The sequence below is a fragment of the Cetorhinus maximus genome, chromosome 2, assembly GCF_964194155.1.
Source record: "Cetorhinus maximus chromosome 2, sCetMax3.hap1.1, whole genome shotgun sequence".
NCBI classification, from domain to species: domain Eukaryota; kingdom Metazoa; phylum Chordata; class Chondrichthyes; order Lamniformes; family Cetorhinidae; genus Cetorhinus; species Cetorhinus maximus.
In genome coordinates this window covers 202606317-202626511 of record NC_135880.1, presented here as the reverse complement: position 1 = coordinate 202626511, position 20195 = coordinate 202606317, and the positions used below count along the sequence as shown (strand labels likewise).

Genomic DNA, 20195 nt, shown 5'->3' with positions numbered 1-20195 from the left:
CTTTGACAAGAAAGGACTTTAATTCAGCAAAAAAAAAATCACAATTCTTCATTGAGTATAACTCTCCTTAGAAGGCATTGACTCATTACTGGTCCCATGCAGAACTGTGGACTTCAAGTGTAAATGAACAAGGAAGATTGTACTGGAATAATGGTAATACCTTGGGCTGTTGATTGTGGCATTGTTGCTTTGGATTATGAATGACAATATCTGCATAAGACACTTCTTCATTTTCCTCTTCTATATTGTTGTATTCAATAACATAATCTGCTTTTGGAGATTAAAAAAAACTTCATAAAACATTCATTGTGGTATTAATATAGGAAGAATTTTAAGGTGATGAAGTTTATCTTACCTGTTGCATGTTTTGGATTACTTGGTAGATTATTTCTCCTGACTAATGCATATATTGTATCTGCAAATTGAAACAGATTATGCAAACATTAAAGTGAATAAATTCCAAAACTGATACATTGATTTGTTAAATGAACAGAAGTGGGAGGAGAATCATGTGGAATATAAATGCTGACACAAGCCCATTATGCTAAATGGCCTATTTCTTTTCTGTAGAGTCTATGTAAAATATTTTTTCCCTTTTCCCATTTACTTTTTTTACTGCCCTTTTTAAAAACTCATCTGTGTCATGGACAGTTTCTCAGATGTTAAAAATCATGAAGGATAGATGGTCCCATTTATCTGTCATTGCTGCTCTTCAGCTGGTTACAAGGAGCTGGGTAGAAGCAGTACAAGCTGACTATCAGCTTTCCCTGCCTTTTAGCTAAGAAATGCCCCTCCTTAGATCAATACATCCTCCAATGGGCTGGGTAAAATTAGCATGTGAGCAATTAGGGCAGAAATGCAGCCAATCTGCTGCATAGTGAATCAGCTCAATGCTTAAGTCCATAAGAATCTAAACTTTCCACTGTTGCTGTCTTCAAAGATGGATTGTTAATAACCCACATCATCAACAACAACTAAAACTTGTATTTATATAGTGCCTTTAACCTAATAAAACATTCCATGACACTTTATAGAAGCGTTATAAAGCAATATTTGACACCGAATCACATAAGCTGATAATAGGGCAGGTGACCAAAAGTTTGGTCAAAGAGGTAGGGACATCTCAAAGAGGGAAAGAGAGGCAGAGAGGCACAGAGGTTTAGGGAGGAATTTCCAGACCTAAGTGTCAAGGCTGCTGAAGGCATGGCTACCGATAGTGGAGCAATTCAAATTGGGAATGTCCAAGCGGCTAGAATTAGATGAGCTCTGATATCTCAGAGGGCTGTGGGTTGGAGGAGGTTACTGAGATAGGGAAGAGTACGGCCTTGGAGGAACTTGAAAACGAGGGTGAGAATCTTAAAATGGAAGTGCTGCATGACCAGGAACTAGCATATGTCAGTGAGCATAGGGATGCTGGGTGAATTGGGCTTACTTTGAGTAACGACATGAGCGGCAGAGTTTTGATTGACCTCAAGTTTACAGATGTGGAAGGTCAGCCGTTTGGAATTGAATATTGCATTGGAACAATCAAGTCTAAAGATAACATAGACCTAGAACAGGCAGCAATTGTCACATCTTCACCAACTGTAAGTTACTCAAATTTGATTGAAGCAGGACAAAACTTGCAGGAGCATTGTTTTCATATGAGATGTTATCCATATGTCTACTGTGCCTGTATCTCTGATTGCCCCTTATCAGTAAGCTAATAAAAGAAATTGGAAGATGACAAAAAGACATGGGAGAAGTTTCCTCTGTGCTCCTGCACAAAATGGGTAAGATCGCACTGGCATTGGTGGGGAAATAGGATGCTGAGACCTATTGCTGTCTCATGCCCCAACCAGTATTACAACAGCCTACTCCTGCCCTGTCCTCCATCAGCAAGGACTGGGGTCCTGGTAGTTCTCAGTCCTTCCTCCAGTGTAATTGTTACTTCTCAGGGCCAACATAGAGAATGTAGCAGTGACCCCTGTAAAGAATGATAACTACACTGAGGTGCTCCCATGAAGCTGGAGGGGCTTGTAATTGTCTCCTCTCCCTGAATTCTATCCCCAGTGGTTTATATATTGAAGGATTTGATCTCTGCTGAGACCTCCAGTGGGTCTTTGTTTCAGATCTTGGGGGTGCTTCTGCCCATCTGAAGTCCCTTATTGATCATCTGGTGCTGCAGTTGGAATTTCCCCATTTGCAGTCATAATGGCTTCTCTATTGATGGCTGAAATCTGCTGGACGCCTGCTATACATATTTAAATGAGTCATGGCTGGGATGGTTACAGAGGGTGAGTACCTCATTGGGATTATTTGCAAAAGGAAGTAAAAATGGTCTACTCTGAAGTATGGTTCCAGAGTTAGTAATTCACTTAGTGGTCATTCTTGAGCTTCACCCTGATTCTTACAGACTCAAATTATGTCTTCAAATAGATTTTCAGGAAGAAGTTTCTTAGCTGAGTCTGGACATTGAGTTGACAGCAATTGTTCAATTGCTACGACAATAAAAGCAGAGCACACATTTCTAGAAGTGGTCACTGGATAATACACACTGAGTGATTAAGTTCCTTTATTACAGTAAAGCTGATGCTGATTGCGGCTTCTCAGTGCAGCTGAGACCTGCTATTTCACCAAACCTACGACTTTCCTGTCACAACACTACCAAACAAGCTTTAAAGAACTGACCACATTCAATAAATATAAACTAAGTGATTAGTAATTTAAGGGCACATCCTTTTATGGACTAATGCTGCATGATTTAGTACAACCACTTCACCGTCAGAGCACTCGCACTTTAACCACAAATGATATAGATAAGTGAATGTACCTCTGACTCTAGTATCAGTGACACATTTAAAACTGCTGAATCTTAGGGGAGAATTTTTCCTATGGCGGGTGGGCTGGGCGGGAGCGGGTGGAGGCGGGCGCGGAGCCTATCGCCTCCCGCGATTGGCTGCACGCCACCATTTTACATGGGTGGGCCAATTAAGGCCTGCCCAGCTTAACGCGCGGCCGGTAGCGCTCAGCACTCCCGCCCATGGATGAGGTCTCCTGAAAAATGCAACAGCCGCTTGGGCTCTTCACCTGTCCGCCAACCTTGAGGTTGGACGGACAGCGTTCTTCACAAGGGTAATTACTTTTTTCATTGGCCTTAATAGGCCTTTGGCAGTTTGGTGGGCGCGCAGCCACCCTCTGGCGCATGCCCGCCAAACGAAATATCGAAATGACGCGCGATAACATCGGGACGCACACCCAACGTCATCGTGCATCATTTTACACGTCAGCGTGTCGGACTCGCCCCTGCACGCTGACCGGAAGATTCAGCCCTTACTGTTGGTGCTGTTTGCCAAAAGACTTGGGGATTTAACTTCCTGATTTTCTGTATAAAGTATCAACTTCCTAGTTTCATTGGTTTAATGGTTACAAATCAACACGGCAGGCGATTGCAAGTTTTCTGGCAATGACTTCTTGGAATACAAATCAAGTTGTGAGGCTAAAAGAAAACCACCCATTATGAAACACAATTTAATGTTCCTTTCATGCTTGTCATGGGATATTGGCATTTAACTAGTATAAGCATCAAATATTTTATTCAGTCAAGTGTAGAAAGTACAATTCTACATTGATGAAACAAAAACTTGGGAACAACTGTTTATTGACCAGGAATTGAAATCCATAACTGGGGGCATATGTGAAAAGCACAGTGAACTTTTTGGTACAGTAGAAGAGGGGCAGTTCACAAGCTTGCATCAGACGCAAAGAGCTTGGCAGTCGATTACAGACCAGTGAACTTCAAGTGGAATACCGCAGTGATCTGTGATGAAATCTGGAAGAAGTGCCATAATTCAGAAGGAAGTATCAAGTTATGACAAGGCAAATATGCAGTCTTAACATGGAAGACACATGAAGAGGTTAAACAAGGTAAATACTATACGCTAATGCAATTGTGTCACATAGGCCAAGTTGGCAAAGAAAATATGATGCTGAAATTAATTCTTATGGCTCAAATCATCCCATTTGAATTCCTATTATCCTTAAAGGTCAAAGTTACATGCAACAGAAGTCAAGGAGCAGAATTAGGAAATATCATTGTAGCAGATTAAACTGTCACCACTATTTCCAGAAAATTATTTTCACGTTTTAGCTCCTCATGCTTGAATAGATGCTTTGGTAGGGAAGTGAACAGACAGGCAGCCAGCTTGCTATCCTCTGTCAATGGGGCATGTAAACAGATATATTGGAGCAGCCAGTGGTGCCATTCTTTCTGTCATGTTTAGTTGTTTGTGTTTAATTATGAGAATCTGTTTACTATTGACGCTCACTGTGTTTGATTGATTATGCTTGGGTGTGGACTCAGAGGAAAGCAAACAAAGTGTGGAAGTTGCTAGAAGTTAGAACTGTAAGCATGGAGCATACATTTTGAAGCACTGTAAATAAATAAGCTAGTGTCATCTCTGCATATCTCCAAGATACAAACTATATAATGCTTTGCAATTCATTTATTTCACATTTTGTTAGCAGCAGCTTCTGTTCTCATCTTTGCTGATAACCCAGTGTAAGAACAAATGCTTTGGAGATTCAATCCCCACCACACTCCTTGAAGTGAAGTGGCACACCTATTGTTAGAGATACAAAATGACCAGTTGGATAGAGTTACATTTTCCTAAAGACTCCTCAGCAATGCCTCACTTGTTGTAATGTATCACCATCCAACATGATCACAACAATATTGGAATTGCTGAATGAAAAATGACCAAGATCCATCTCATTTGCATTCTACTGTTATGCTTACTGCTTGATAAAATGATAATGGAGTTGTTAACAATAGCAATCAATCTCTCTCAATTAATCTACAACAGTTTCAGAACTGACACCAGGAAGACCTAGCGAGATTTACAAATCATAGGTATAAAGTCACCTCTTCCTTCTCAAATATACTACACTTACTACATGACATGAGTCAAATTGTTCATATTCTTTATTTAGCACTGGCTGATATTGGGCTGAATTTTCTTGAGACAGCAGAAATCCCACCACCAGGATGAAAGTGGGAAGTGACCCTTCTTCAGAAGGCGGCAAGACACGAGTGGCATATCGCCAGCAGGCCAATCAGAGATCCCGCAGCTCAGCAGCCGCAACACTGCTACCACTAGTGGGCGCTATTGCTGAAGCTGCAGCTGCAAGCAGAGTATAGCTCAATGGTTCAGAGAGAACTGGTGGAAGAGAGTTCAAGTTAGGGGGAAGCCAGTGGCCAGGCAGCCAGACACAAGTGATTTGGGGTTCGTCATAGAGCACTGGTGGTGTTATACCCCTCTCTAGGAAATATCCACAGAGAGCCCCCCTGAGCCTTTTGATAAGCCTCCAGCTTTCATTGGATGGTGTCTCTATGCAGCAACGGGACTCCCAATGAGGGCAAAATGCCTGCAGAAAGGCGAAGTTCCTCTTAATTGGATCAAATAGCCAACTTCCCCACTGCTGGTAGTATGGCAGGGTGGTGGGAAGATGTCAGGCACCTCCCTGCCATTTTGTCAACCCTCCCATTTCCCAGCCCATTGCCAAAAGGCCCAAAAAATTCCAGCCAATGTTACCCCAGGTTAGATTTAAATTTACCGCCCTTCAAGTACAGACCATTTCCCCTGGTTCCATTGTCAAGGTTAAATAGCTTGCATTTTAGTGCAAATCTACCATGTTTTGTGAGCTCTTATATTTTATAGCTATTTCGACACATGCATGAGGTTTGTTACAATGTCCATCTAACATCGGGAATACACCAATATTTACAAATGGGGCTATTTTACTCATTCCAACATTTTTTTTGAAAGATAATCCATTTAGTTGAATAGATGGACTTTGCAGAGTTACATGATATTTCCATAGTTCTAAGGATAAATACACCCTTACAATATTTAATACATAGATATATACAATGTACCTACCCAACTCACTGTTGTAATTTGCACTCCTGTCCATGGTTTTTGGGCTGGAACAGATGGAAATAAAAGAAAATTAATGTTATGTAAGATACTAGAGTAAGGTACCAGAGCTTCATTTTATTCTTCTGTGGTCCAGTAATGTCGTGTATAAGATCTAGAGATAACAGTTAGCAACTTTCAACATTTTAATGGTGTATCACAGCTTTAAGAGCTGTTGTAAATTAGATGCTGGGTGGTTTGAATTACCTAACCTACCTTTGTAATAATGTGGCTTGAGTAGAATGGTGTTGCAAATATAAGAAACACTGTTCCCAAGTTCACCTTTATCCATACTTCTCCACTTAGAGTAGATCAAGGTACAAACATCCTTTTTATGAAATATGTATTTAAATACGTAGCATTTCATCATGGCTTTGTTACTTCATTTCTGGTTTAATGAGTATTTCTACACCAAACACATTTGAAAATAAAATCTCATCGCAGGGCCTTGGAGCATAAGCATGGTTCCTCTATTTGTGGAAGGGGTATGTGTTGTGATGAATCACAAACTTACCTTATTTTGAAATCCGGAGGTTGGGAACTCCAGTTCCTGGCAAACCCTGGGTCTCCCACGTATGCACTGGCGGGTAACTGGCCGCACATGCGCAGTTCAGTTACCTTTACGTTCTTCAGGCCGGGGACTGACCCTGCGCTGAGGGGAAAAAGAGAAAAATGGCACAAAGAGGCAGGTCAGATGACCTCATGCAAAGTGCCATCTTAGTGAGTGTGTCTACATGAAGCAGGAGATGGGATGGGGGCAGGGAGAAAGTCCCAAACCAGGGAGAGGTCCCACAAAGTAGTCCCAGGTGAAGGATGAAGACAGGAGACAGGAATAGGTCCCATTCAGTTGAGTTAGAAGAAAGGGGCAGAGAAATTGGCTCCAACTTTAAGAAAGGGCTGCAGGGAGAGACTTTGAGTAAAGTGGGCACGAGAGAAGCCCTGAAGATCCAAGGAGGCAGCCGAAGGTTGGTGACTTCACGCTGCAGGCTGTTGGGTCAAAGGTACCACTTGGAGAAGTGGCGCTCTGCTTGGCATGGCCGAAGGTCTGAAACTGGGCTTGGAAGGTGTAGCTTGAGTGTACTCAGAGATCCAGGAGAAAGGAATTTTGGAAGGCGAGATTGAAACCCTACGAGGTGAGCCATTGTTGAAGGCGTCCGAGTGGGAGCGACTTTTGGAAAGAATTCCAAGGTGAGATCTTCAAAAGTGGAGATTGGAAACCCTCATGAGAAGGCAATGTTTCAGTGAGATTGGTTAGCTCACAATGTGAAAAATGTCTGGGTGGGGTTTTGTGAAATCCATGGAATCTGTTTGGGTCAGGAGGTCTGCACTGCGGTTGATGTTGGTGCATAAGCACATGCAGAGTTGGTGGGGGGGGAGGAGAGTGGCCACGCATTAGCGAAATCTTGTATAAAGCTGCAGCTGAGACAGTTCAGACACAGTTGCATTGACATGCTCGGAGTCAGGCCTCTAGCTTATGTGCTCACTCAAGCAACACAGAGGCATGAAAGAGCCACCAAATGCTCCAGAGCTTTTCACACCCTCGAGCACAGACTGCAAGCTAATGAGCATTTTAGTAGACTGCAGAACAATTGCATAAGTGGGCACGTTGTACAATCTCCTTCTGAAAGCTGCCATGAAGCAGTCACTGGTGGAGGTGCTCACAGCCCCTTGCGATGTCATCATTCCAGTTTGGACCAGTCTCTCCCGTGGTTCAAGCTAACAGTGCAGCCTTGCAGTGTGGGTTAGGAGAATGCCTGCGCCTGAGCTGAGAGCACAGCCTGCAGTAAAGTGAATGAAGCTGCCGCCAATCGGTCAGGGGGAGTAAGGCAGAGTTGGGTGGGGCCTTGAGCAGCCATGTAGTGCACTAAACTCTGGCCATCCAAGTGGTGGCCAGCACTCTCTGGGATGCATTCAGGGGCCTTCAGACATAACTAAAGAGAGGTTCTTAGTACATCCAATTAGCCCACACATCTCTCTCTTTCATCCTGCAGGAGTACATCAGGAGCATGGAGCCTGGCGATCTAGCTGTATGACTCATGGCTTAGAGAGAGTGGAGACGAAAGAGAAGAGAGCGTTGGAGGATCTAGCTGGGCAGAGGGAGGAGCAGCACCTTTAGGAAGAGGGGCGGCTAGGAATCCTGAACACGCTGCTGAAGAGCCACAGCAAGCTGTCGCTGGTTGGTACTAGCTGTGAAACTGTAAATGCATCTGATCCTTTGTCAGCCTTCAGTACCTGACCCCTTCAGGAGCACAGCATCACTGGTCACAGATGCTGAAGTGATGGCGGGGGTGGGGGGGCATGGGGTACTAGTCCCACCTCAAAGGCACTAAGAGCACACAGAGAGAATGACAGAGCTCTATGATGCCTGCCCACAACATTCTTGCAGCAATGACAAGCAGTATTGAGCTGCAGGCACCAGTAATGTGTCCAGTGCGTGTGAAGCCTGACCATCAATTTAGTCTGAAGGCTGCACAAAGCACAGGGAAAGGTCCTGGACTGAGACACCTGCCTTTATCTTGCGCAGGAACCAATGTTTCTGAGTGACACGAACACTGCTCATCAGAACAAGGAGACATAGGCAAGGAGACATTATTGTGCGTTTATTTATAATAATGAACATTATGTACATGCGATTAACACCCGTGCCTGCACTGTGCAACTACATCTTCTTAACCTTCTTAATGCAGGTGCTATGTATTGGTGCTCCCCCGACATCCAGAGCAGAGGTAGAGGCAGCCTGCAGATGGCTACCCTTTGTCTGAAATGACCTTGATGGGCATCCTCTGGTGGGCCAAAACCTGGAGGGTTCCAACTTGCTTTTGGTGTCCTGCTGTATGGCAGCGGCACCCTCTTCAGCCTGTGAAGCTGGAGCTGCTGAGGTCACAGGAAGAGGAGATTTGGATGGGCCAGACACTCCCGGAGTCACCTGGGTGGATGGCCTTGGGAGATTACACCTGCTGATCCTCCTCCCTATGGGCGCCCAAGGGATCCTGGCTGACTCATTGAGGTGAATGGTAAGCTGGAGTGAGATTGAGCTGCCCCACACCTCTTTCGTGTTGACACTGTTGGAGGCCAAATATAGCGACAGAGATTAAGTTCAGCCCTCGCAGCAGTACAGGACGAGGTCCTGGACCAAGGTCTCTATGGAGTCCACTATCCTACAGTGTTGACCTCAGTGAGTTGATATGCTGGCACTATCACCTGAGACTGAAGGTGGACGACTCCTCCATTGTACTTTGCAATCTGAGCAGTGCAGCATGTTACTGAGCTTGCCTCTGCAGCTTCAGCAACTGAGGTATGATCGAGGCCAGAGGCTCGTCATCTGACTCGTACTCAGCAATTTCTGGCCTCCAGCAGTCCTCCGTGTGCCGGAAACCAGGGAAGTCCATGTCGTCACCTGCTGTGGATCAGAGAGTGCGATGTGCTCACCAGATTGTGAGCCTGAGGCTATACTAAAGCTATGTCCCACCGAGGTGTGTGTCTCTGCGCTGGTGGAGTGTGTGGGTGAGCGCTGTGACTGGTCTTCAATAAGGTGCCTTCAGATTCTTCTTCCAAAATGTCTTCAGGGCTTGGTTGGAGGCCCTGGGTCATGGACTCTCTCGGCCATTTCCCAGATGGGCCTGTGAGCAAGGAGAGATAATTAGTGCATGGCAGTGGCCTATGGAACAGGATACATCACAGACAGCTAGATTCTCACTTAGTAGAGCATTGATGACTTCACCATCAGCACAGGAATGGTCCAGACCTTCGCCGGCCAGCTGGATGATTCTATTTTCAAGTCTGTTAGGACCTTGATGTTGGGAATTCCTCTACCTGTCTGCGACCTCTCCCTCTTGTTGTGTGCCAGCTTGTCCTGCATGAATACAGATGGACAGAGTGCAAGCAGGACACCTGAAATGCTAGATGATAGTATACCTGGTATGTGTGGGTGGTGAGTGGTCCCATGGATGGGATGAGGACAATGAAGGTGTGTGTGAGAGAGTGAATGGTGATGTCCCTTGAACTGGCAGTGAGTGAGATCCCTGTGGATGTGTGATGGGTTTGTGAATGGGTGAGTTGAGAGAGATGAGAAGAGTGACTTACACTGGCGGATCGGAGAAGATCATTCATCCTCTTGCGGCACCGGGTAGCTGTCCTTTTTTTGCAGGTTAATGGCACTGACCACTGCTGCCACAGTCTACCATGCTGGATTGGTGATGTTGCTGCCTCTGCAGCAGCCAGAGTGGGGTAAAGGACATCATGGGCCTCTATGGCATCCAAAAGGTGCTTGAGGAGCATGTCTCTAAACCGGAGGACTACAATCATCTTGCCTTTCGGGGCCATGTCTTCTTTGCAGCAGACGTGGGCTGGGAGCACTGAGAGGTTTGCACATGGCTGCACTTTAAATATGGCGCCCGGCATGATGAAGCAGCGAGTGTAGCGGGCAAGTTTTTTTATTCATTCACGGGATGTGGGCTTCGCTGGCTGGGCCAGCATTTATTTCACATCCCTAATTGCCCTTGAGAAGGTGGTGGTGAGCTGCCTTCTTGAACCGCTGCACTCCATGTGGTGTAGGTACACCCACAGTGCTGTTAGGAAGGGAGTTTCAGGATTTTGACTCTGGCAGTGAAGGAACAGCGATATATTTCCAAGTCAAGGTGGTCAGTGACTTGGAGGGGAACCTCCAGCTGGTGATGTTCGCATCTATCTGCTGTCCTTGATCTTCTAGATGGTAGTGGTCGTGGGTTTAGAAGGTGCTGTCTATGAAGCCTTGGTGAATTCCTGGGCAATTTTCCACATAGCTGGGTATGCCAGTTGACTAGATGGCCAATACGCATCCGATTGCTGCCAATAGCACAAGGTTAGATCCCTGTTCCAGCTGGGGTAGATTCAGGACCTGCCTTCTTGCCCTACCTGTGGCGGAGGTCATGGCGCTGTGGGTCCAGTCTGCCTCCAGGCAGAGAACTAAAGAAGAAGATGACATCAAAGTTGCGTCAGTTTGTGGTAAAAGGCTTGTTACACCACCTTCTCAAGGGAAATTGGGGATGAGCAACAAATGCTTGCCTTTTTCAGCGATGCTCACATCTCATGAAAACATTTTAGAAAGTGTTCATGTGTTTTTTTTAACCAAAAGAAACTGCTTGTCATGTAGAGGTTGGGATATATTGCAGTGTGATAGTCAAAAGTCATGACACAGATAATATTTTCTACAATGGAAGTAGAGCAACAGAACAATCCACAGCAGAGCGTACGTGTCTGATGTTCATTGATCCTTTTGGGGAATGTCAGGAGATAGGCCATAGATTCTTCAGAAGTGGACCAGCAAATAGCAGTACATGAAGTTTGCAAGGCCAAGCTTTCACCTTAGCCCAAGGGCAGCCATAACCACACTGCTGCTGAGCATACCACTCTCACGCTATGTCAGTAAACTGCACAGAAGGCTTAAAGGAAGCAAAAAGAGAGAGATGGACTACCAGCTAACAGAGAACACAGGAAAGTTCAGACACAAATCCTCCAAATTACTAAATGTGGTAATATGTGGGTGACACAATCTTCTTTAATGTTCAACCTCCACTGGTTCCATCCATTTTAGAATGGAGAGGCCACACCAGTTCTACACACTTCCTCAACAATGAAATACTGCAAATGTCAATAGCACCCAGCTGAATCTCTCAGGCTCAGTTTCCCTGCCTGCTGGCCATGCCTTGAAGGCAATGACGACGTTGTGCAACATGTTATTATAGTTTGCATTGCAAGCAACAAGGAGACCCAGAACTGTGGTGAAACACCACAAACATGCAAGTAAAGGATCTACCAGTGTATGCCAGTCAAAGCAGGTGATAACTGGTTTCTTCCTACAATGAAAAACTCCACTTAATTTAAGCCCCCATCACCCCATTCCTGGAGTTCTGCACAAGGGAACACCATCCACAACCCTCCTCATACTCCCCACAATCCTCCACCACTCCAGCAGTTCCCTTCAGGAGAATTTCGAAGATGATATGAGGTGGTAAGGGCGTTTTTTTTCTGACAACCCCAACTACCACAAAGCTTGCAAAGCAAATCAAATACAGTGGCAGTGTTGGGTAATCTTAGAGTTCCTCATTTACAACTAACGCCACTAACAAAGCACCTTAGCCCTGACAGTTCATGCAGGTACCTCTGCTGTCTCTTCATGCTTCCAGCGAGAAACCAATGGTACCCCTTGACAATGTAAATCACCATGTGCAGCCACTTCCCTGGGAGTTGCAGCAATCTCTTGCTGGAGCCGTGACAATAAAATCGGAGAACATGACAGAACTTCAGGCCCCAAATCCTTAAGCATGTCATATGCTAACAGATCATATTAATCTACTTACCCTTGCTTTTCTCATCTCACCAACATTTCTGGTTGTATGTGCCCATGTCATATATGCAAACATGCCAGCAATGTTAGGACTGGCCTGGGAAAATTTCCAATTTTGGTCCCTGCTCTTAATATCTTTATGCGCTGATGCATGGAAAGTGTGTACAGGAAGACAAGTCTGGAAAGATGGTTGGTAAAGAGCTGCTGGTCAACTTTAGGATGAATTGCAAAATGCGAGAGCTGGATGAAGGTGGAGGTGCAGCAAAAATTCTAAGACATTTCTAATGATAATTATGGCAATGGATTCTTGAAATCTTATTCCAAGAGACACAGTAAAGGAAGATGGACTTCAATAGAGCATTGGTGAGGATAAGTTTGGAGTTGTGAGCAGGTATGCTATTGTTTGGGTTTTGAAATGTAACCACTCTGATTGTCACATCTGGCATTCCGTAGTCATGTGACCATGCCATGAGGCTGCCTCTGGAGGCAGGCATCTTGCAACAGTTGAATGAAGCCTATCACTGAGAAGACACTGATAAAGCACTGCTGCCCTTATGCCTGAAACTTGGCGTCAGAAATTGAAGAAAAAAAATCGATGTTTGAACCTGGAAATTATGTAGAGAAGACACTGAGAACCCAGAAACACAGAAAGGTTCAAAGCTGCCAAACACTACTGAAAAAATAAGAAAAAAACCTGCAAAGAAAATATTGGCTATAGAGAAGACACAGCTAAGAAAAGCACACAGAAAGTTGTAAATTTGTAGAAAGCTACTAAAAAATAGGACAAAGGAAAAGTATTGAGCTGCAGAAAAAGGACAAAGGAAACAGAGACCAAGGCTGCAAGTAAATTACTACGTGAGTAAAATGCCTACAGTAAATTTTCCACTCCTATATCCAGTTGAATTAAAATGTGATGCATGGAAGAACTGGCAGTTTTTCTGCTTACAATGGCAAAACTATGAGATTGCAATAGACTTAATTAACAATACTGAACTGATAAGAGTAACCACACTTTTAACACTGCTGCGGAAGGACTGCTTCAAAGTGCATACCACTCTAACTCTAACAGATGAGCAAAGAAAAAAAAGACAGAGGTTTTGACCGCTTTGAACGCACATTTTGAACCCTGAGTGAATGTTACATGTGAACATTATGTATTCAACACTAAAGTTCAGAGTGAAAATGAGACCATTGAATGGTACATGATGGCAATAATGCAGCTTGCAGAATAATGTGAATTCAGACAGCTCAAAGATGACCTGAGATAGATTTGTCTTAGGCATGAGAGCTCCCTCGGTGAGAGCCTACTGAAAGATGAGAAACTGATGCTAAAGAAAGTGATACACGTATGTCGAAACGAGTGAAATGGCAGCTAGAGCATATGTATAGCAGAGCAGACCAGGAGGTACATTATGCTGAGAGACTGTCTAAGCCAAAAGAGCGGAGCAATCACAGACAAAGGGCCAGGTGCAAATACTGTGGAGGACAGCAAACACAAAGGAAAGGAAAGAAAGATTGTCCAGCATGGGGAAAGCAGTGTTATAACTGCAAGAAAAAGAATCATTTCGCAAACAAGTGTTTGGCTAGAAAGAAACGAAACAAGTCTATGCAGATGGCCATGGCCATGAACCAACAAGTTAGTTCAGTCAAGTCTATGGGCGACAAATGGTTTGTGACTGTTACCTTGATGACTGCAGAGAGAGAGTATCAGGCAAATAAGATATGCCAAATAGACACTGGTGCATCATGCACCATAATGACTTTCACAGATCTGTGTGAAGTGGCTCAACATGGCAATCTAAAAATTAAGCCCTCAAAAGTAAGATTGAGGCTGTATGATGGCACAATACTCATAGTGAGAGGACAAATTAGTCTGACAACCCATTGCAATGGCAAGAAGGGAGATTTGGAGTTCCAGATCATAGATTGGATGCAACAGCCACTCATCTCAGCTGAAGCAACTAGGGATGGGCAATAAATGCCCAGCCAGTGAAGCCCGCATCCTGTGAATGAATAAAAAAAAGCAAATCTAAAGCTTGGACTGATAATCCTAAACGTACCAACAGAGGAAGGGAAACAAAAAAATTCCAGAGCGAGGGAGACAATATGTAAGTAAACCACAAGATGGTTGCCCACCACATCAGCACAAGGAAATGCACGATCCCAAGGTAAATGAAGCAGTTCTACAGAAAAATATACACATCAAAGCTGAATTGGAGGATTTGAAGGGCAAAATTACAGCTGAGTATATACTGTTGAAAATGCACGATAAACCGAAGTCTTCAATGGACCAGATCAGAACAAATAAATTTCAGAGGCAACACAAAGATACCAGGAGGAAAGAATGACCCACAATTCCACAATTGGCAACTCAAAGCAGGAGTTGAAGAAACTCAACCAGATGTACAGCCAGGCAGAACAGCAGACAGGAAAGGCACACAAAGAAGTTGCAACCTTGAAAGGCTCCTTGAAGAATCAATATGTAGCCATGGAAAAACATGAGGAGCGAGACAGGGTACAAACCCTCAACTCTCTCAACAGGAGTCAGCCCACGTGTAAACTTGGCAGTGAAGCGGTTCCTTCATTGCAATTAACCATCAGGGATCTCACCAGCTGTACTGAGTACAGAGCTACAATCAATACCTGACGTCCACATGTCCCTGACTATTGGAACAACAACAGTCACCAAGGCAACAAGGGCCGCAGGAACAACACTCTCCAGACAAAGAACAGCACCCAGACAAACAGCCAATGTCAATGTGCTTGCGTACCATTAAGCCTGCATGATTTAAAGACTGTGTGCAATGCATGTGCAGTTACTGACTAATAGAACAAACAGTGGTTAATGCATGAGAAAAGTCAGTGTATAGTGCGTAACTTGGTTAACTCACAGTCACACATGATCGTGCATGCAAAGGTGTCTCTTGTTTGCTAGGAAAAAGGGGATGTTTGTATCTTTTGTTCAATATGACAAAGGGGAAGGACTTCTGTAGAGTATTGGTGAGGATAAATTTGGAGGTGTGAGCAGGTATGCTATTTTTTGGGTTTTGAAATGTAACCAGTCTGATTGTCACATCTAGGCTTTCTGTAGTCATGTGACTATGCCATGAGGCTACCTCTGGACAAAGACATCGTACAGAAGTTCAATAAAGCCTCTCACTGAGAAGACACTGATGAAGCACCACTGCACTTATGCATGAAACGGATATAATCCTCATCTTGTGATTCCATTTCAAAATCCTGCTTTCAGAGACTGTTTGTTAGTTACATGATATACTAAAGTTATATGGTCTAACTTGTCTTATAGGCTATTATCGAGGTTCCCAGTGTAAAACAAACTTTTTTTTTCCAGATTTTCCCAAAGCTTAGGAAATGGCTGTTCTTTCCAAGCATACATTCCCTGTGGTATTGTAACCTAATCCATACAATTTGTTATTGAGGAACAAGTGGAAGTGGCAGCAGTGAAAGATGTAAAATCTTATATTTTTGTGAGCAATTTGCCAAGTACAAAGACAAGGGATCATATTCTACTTGGTTTGTCTTTAAAAAGGTTTTTGGGACAGCAAGATGCATTTGTAACCTCCTTTGTGTCTGCCATGAACAAACCTCAGCTGCCACCAGGGAATATCCAGTGATGCACCACTGACATGACCGCATTGAGATACTAGGAATGTATTAACATCCAGAGGACCATGGAGCAAGTGATATCCTTGTAATCCTTTGTAAAGAAGCTCCAAAGCAGTGAAGGAGCAAACCACAGGAGATATCTAGCATGACTGCTGTGACTGGCACTACTTAAGATTTTAGGTCTCAGTTACAGCAGTCTATCATTTTGCCATTGACTGCCATAGACCGGGGTGATCATTTGGACAGAGATTTACACACAGTGGGGGACAGGCTCCTCTCATGCAGACCACAGTGGGCCAACTGAGAGGTTCAGTGCTAAGACCGTGGCAGGAGAATGCTTTTTATTGCACAAAGTCCAGCACAGTTTATTAGGTCATGTTGCTGTTACAAGTCAGAAAGAGGGCAATGCAGGCTATGGGGTACAAATAAAAGAAGGAAGAAAGGCAGGAACTTATATTCAGGATATCCCAGCACATAATAGCCAATGAGTTGCTATGTATGTTTGTGAGGCTTACAATTTGTTTGCTCTTAGAGAGTAACAAAAACCAGGCAGAGACAGGAGGTGTCCATTATTAAATGCAATAGTTGACCAATTTTACTCTGTGCCTACTCACACAATAGTTCCCTATGTGAAGGCCTCATTCTCTTCCTGGGGGTGACAAAGTTTCCTCTGGGCTGCTGTGTGACCATTATTTTTTTGAGAGCTAAACTGTGAAGGATGTCCAAACAACAGAAGCATTTATTGAGGTCTAATAATTGTAGTGGCATGGCATAGGCTACCTTGTATCACTGCCTTGCTGGTAAATTGAGGTGTTCCTGATGGGCAGTCAGTCAGTTTAGCCCTTGTGTCCCAAGAGCTCATAAAACCCCTCAAACATTTGTAGCACTGTTAGCAATTTCCAGTTGGTGGTTCATCCGTGGAGTCCTGATGGTCATCTGAATTCCATCTACAGTGTTCCGAACTCTTGGATAATATACTAATTGGAAAAAAGGTTCTGTGCCCTCTCCAATTGTTGAATGCATTCCACTGGGAGCATCATGAAGATTGGCACAGCAAGATGGCCAAGTTCTGAGCCCAACCTTTTTCAATAAGCTCGTAACTTATTCAAGCTAGAAGGAATTTCATCCCAAAATGTGGCATGGCATGACATGGTGTGGTCTCACCTTTAAGCTGATGATGCAGGTGACCAGCGCAATACCATTTTTGTCAATCTTACAAAATAAGAGCTGTCTCATGACCGAGTGAGAGCTACCTACAACTTCACCAGCTAACAACAGACATGCTTAACTGTTTAAAGAAGAACTGTTTTTAAAAAATTACAAAAATACTGACCAAAGATGGATACTAGCAGTCACCTGATGGCTGAGACTGTAAAGTTGACCACTTCTCTAGAAAGTCTATATGAATTGCACTGCAGACCTGTTACATGAAATTTCACATATCGGGGATGTCAAGGCCCACTTTAAACAAGGGATCTTAAAAGGAAGGCATTAAAAATGTAAAGTCCTGTACTCTTAATCCACTGTCTTCCTGTGATGACAATGGGACTCACTACCCAGACAGTTATACCCCCACCAGACACTCAAAACCCACTGTGGACGATGAAATAACACCACTTCCCGTTGATTTATATCTCAAAAATGTGTCTGAGATGAAAGGTAAAAAAAAAACTGGGATTACTGCAACAAAAGATGCAAGGCATGCTAATTGAATTCCCTTTGGGAATATACAGAAATTAGTTTGAACTGGCTCTGACAAACAGAGAAAGGAGGACAAGCAGGGGGGGAAAGAAACAAGACTGTCATCTAAAAAGACTGCTGGAGAAGAGCAGTAGATCTCTCTCCCCCTCTGGAAGCAAAAAGTATCTCTTTGACAGAGTGCAGACCTGAACCGAGCCAACTCCAGTATTCTACCAGAAACCACCTAATTTCCACAGCTACAACATTCCACAATTACACCTTATGGGCAAGCAAGTGACTTATTCGTGCAGTCTTTTAACTTTTATTTGGACTCTTAACTTTCTTACTTCTGATCTGTGTGTGTGTCGTTGCATCTTTTATTATTTTTCTCAGGTTTTAGTAACTAATAGATTTACTTTTTCTTTGATTTGAGAAAACCTGATTTTGATTGGCTCTTTGTTAAAATGTAAATACCTTTGGACTGGAAAAAGGTATCTACGGGGGAAATTAATTTTTAAAACCTTTGCTGCAACCAACCGACGGGGGCGGAATAAAAGGGTACCCAGGTCACGCCTCCTCACCCACTCGTAACAGAGCTTAGGAGTTTATCAGAGTTGAGTTAAGATTCCTCGCTTATCCCAATAAACACCAGCATCTTCAAAAATAAGGCATTGCTAAAAATAAAAGACAAATGCTGACTGGGAGATGCAGAATTTAGGAATCCATTCCCACTGGATTGCGGTGCTACTCTAGTGAATCAAATAATAATCGTACAGCAGCTCTCTGTTAAGGGTATCAAGGTTAGCATATAGTGAGGAGGAAAGGCAAGGCATCAATAGTCAAACCACAAGTTATATAAATCTTAGTCGTGGTGAATAACCATCTCGTTATCACTAAGCAAAGATCTGTATATTTATGAAACCCACTGATGCTTGCAAGCACTTGCAATCATGATTGATAGTGTACCAGCTATTGTCAACTGCATGACCAGGGTAGCACTTTACTTCATTTAGCAGATATGGTCAGGCAATCATTTATTGTGGTTTCAACAAGAGTTCTGTGTCACATTAGGCCACTGAATGTCACGAGATTAACACATAATACTGCTCTGCTCTGAAATGCTTAACTATTTGAGATTAATGCAGCACCCTGCATCTCAGTCAAAAACATAACAAGAACCAAACTCATTCTTCAATGCTGTTAATTAAAAGTTCCAGGACTCTGTACAATTCTTTAGTTCTGCATTTTAATTTTCACCACAAGAACTCTGTAATTATGCCATGTGAATCATAGAATGGTTACAGCACTGAAGGAGGACATTTGGCCCATTCTTTCCATGCCAGCTCTCTGTAACAGCTCCTCAGCTTACCCCGCTCCCCTGCGTTTTCCGTCAGCCTTGCAATTTTTTTCTCTTCAGATAATTTTCCAATTCACTTTTGAAAGCCACAACTGAATTAAGCTCCACCACACTCTCAGGCAGTTCATTCCAGACCCTAAGCACTCTCTGCATAAATAAACTTTTCTTCATGTCACCATTGCTTTTGCCAAGCACCTTAAATCGGTGTCCTCTGGTACATGACCCTTCCGCCAATGGGAATGGTTTCTCCCTATCTATTCTGTCCATGCTTTTGAACACCTCTATCAAATCTCCTCTTAACCTTCACTTCTCTAAAGAGAACAGCCCCAGCTTCATCAATCTATCTTCATAACTGAAGCCTCTCATCCCCAGAACCATTCTCGTTAATCTTTTCTGCACCCTCTATTATGCCTTCATATCTTTCCTAAAGTGTGGTGTTTAGGTTTGGACTCTATAACCTATTTGAGGCCAAGCCAGTGTTTTATAAAGGTTCATCATTGTTTTTGTACTCCTTCCCTCTATAAAGTTAAAGTTATAAAGCCTAGGATCCTGTATACCTGATTGGAAAACCACATAAACGCCATTGAACACATTTGTCCATATTTTCACTGTCTCAATCTTAACTGAAATATATGCTAGATTTGAGACTTTATGGTGTTAGCAAAGACTCTGTCTCATAGCAAAAAACAAGGCCTTTCAGTCCATCATATCTGTGCTAATTCTTTACTAGAGCAAACCTAAATGAACCCCAATGGGTGTTATCCATCACTCTGTATCTTCCTCTATTTTAATCCTCTTTTCCCTTTAGAAGTACAATTCTCTCTCTCTCACAACTATTCCTTGCAGCAAAGTATTCCAAGTTCTAACAACCTTCTGCATATAGAAATTGCTAATCCCTTGGTAAATATTTTAAATTGGTGATCCTTTGTCACAAATTTTCCCCTTCAGAGAAAATAATCTTTTGTTATTTCCCCAAATTTTCCCCTTCAGAGAAAATAGTCTTTTGTTATTTCCCCTTACGATACCCTTCATATTTTTAATAACCTCCATGTAAGTACCTCTTAGCCTCCTCTGCTCCAGTGAAATGAGTTCTAATATCTGAAATATCCCATTAGTACTTTGCTAAGGTTAAACACACAGCTGGCATTTAAATGCTGAGCAATCAAAGTCTTTGCGCTCCTCTGGGCCCTTATGTTCAAAGCTCCAACATGCTGCTGAGCCTATGATATTATTCTGTTCTGCTGTGCAG

At 43.3% G+C, this 20195-nt stretch overlaps 1 protein-coding gene across 1 annotated transcript in view; it reads right to left on the bottom strand.

Moving 5' to 3' along the window:
• The window catches only part of LOC144689753 (sialic acid-binding Ig-like lectin 13), a 68540-nt gene that overhangs the window by 3687 nt on the left and 44658 nt on the right, over positions 1 to 20195 (bottom strand). Inside the window, exons 7-9 of the mRNA XM_078557129.1 lie at positions 5922 to 5965; positions 356 to 415; positions 161 to 267 (exon numbers count right to left, since the gene is read on the bottom strand). Coding sequence (XP_078413255.1) covers positions 161 to 267; positions 356 to 415; positions 5922 to 5965 — 211 coding nt within the window. The remainder of the gene's footprint in view (positions 1 to 160; positions 268 to 355; positions 416 to 5921; positions 5966 to 20195) is intronic.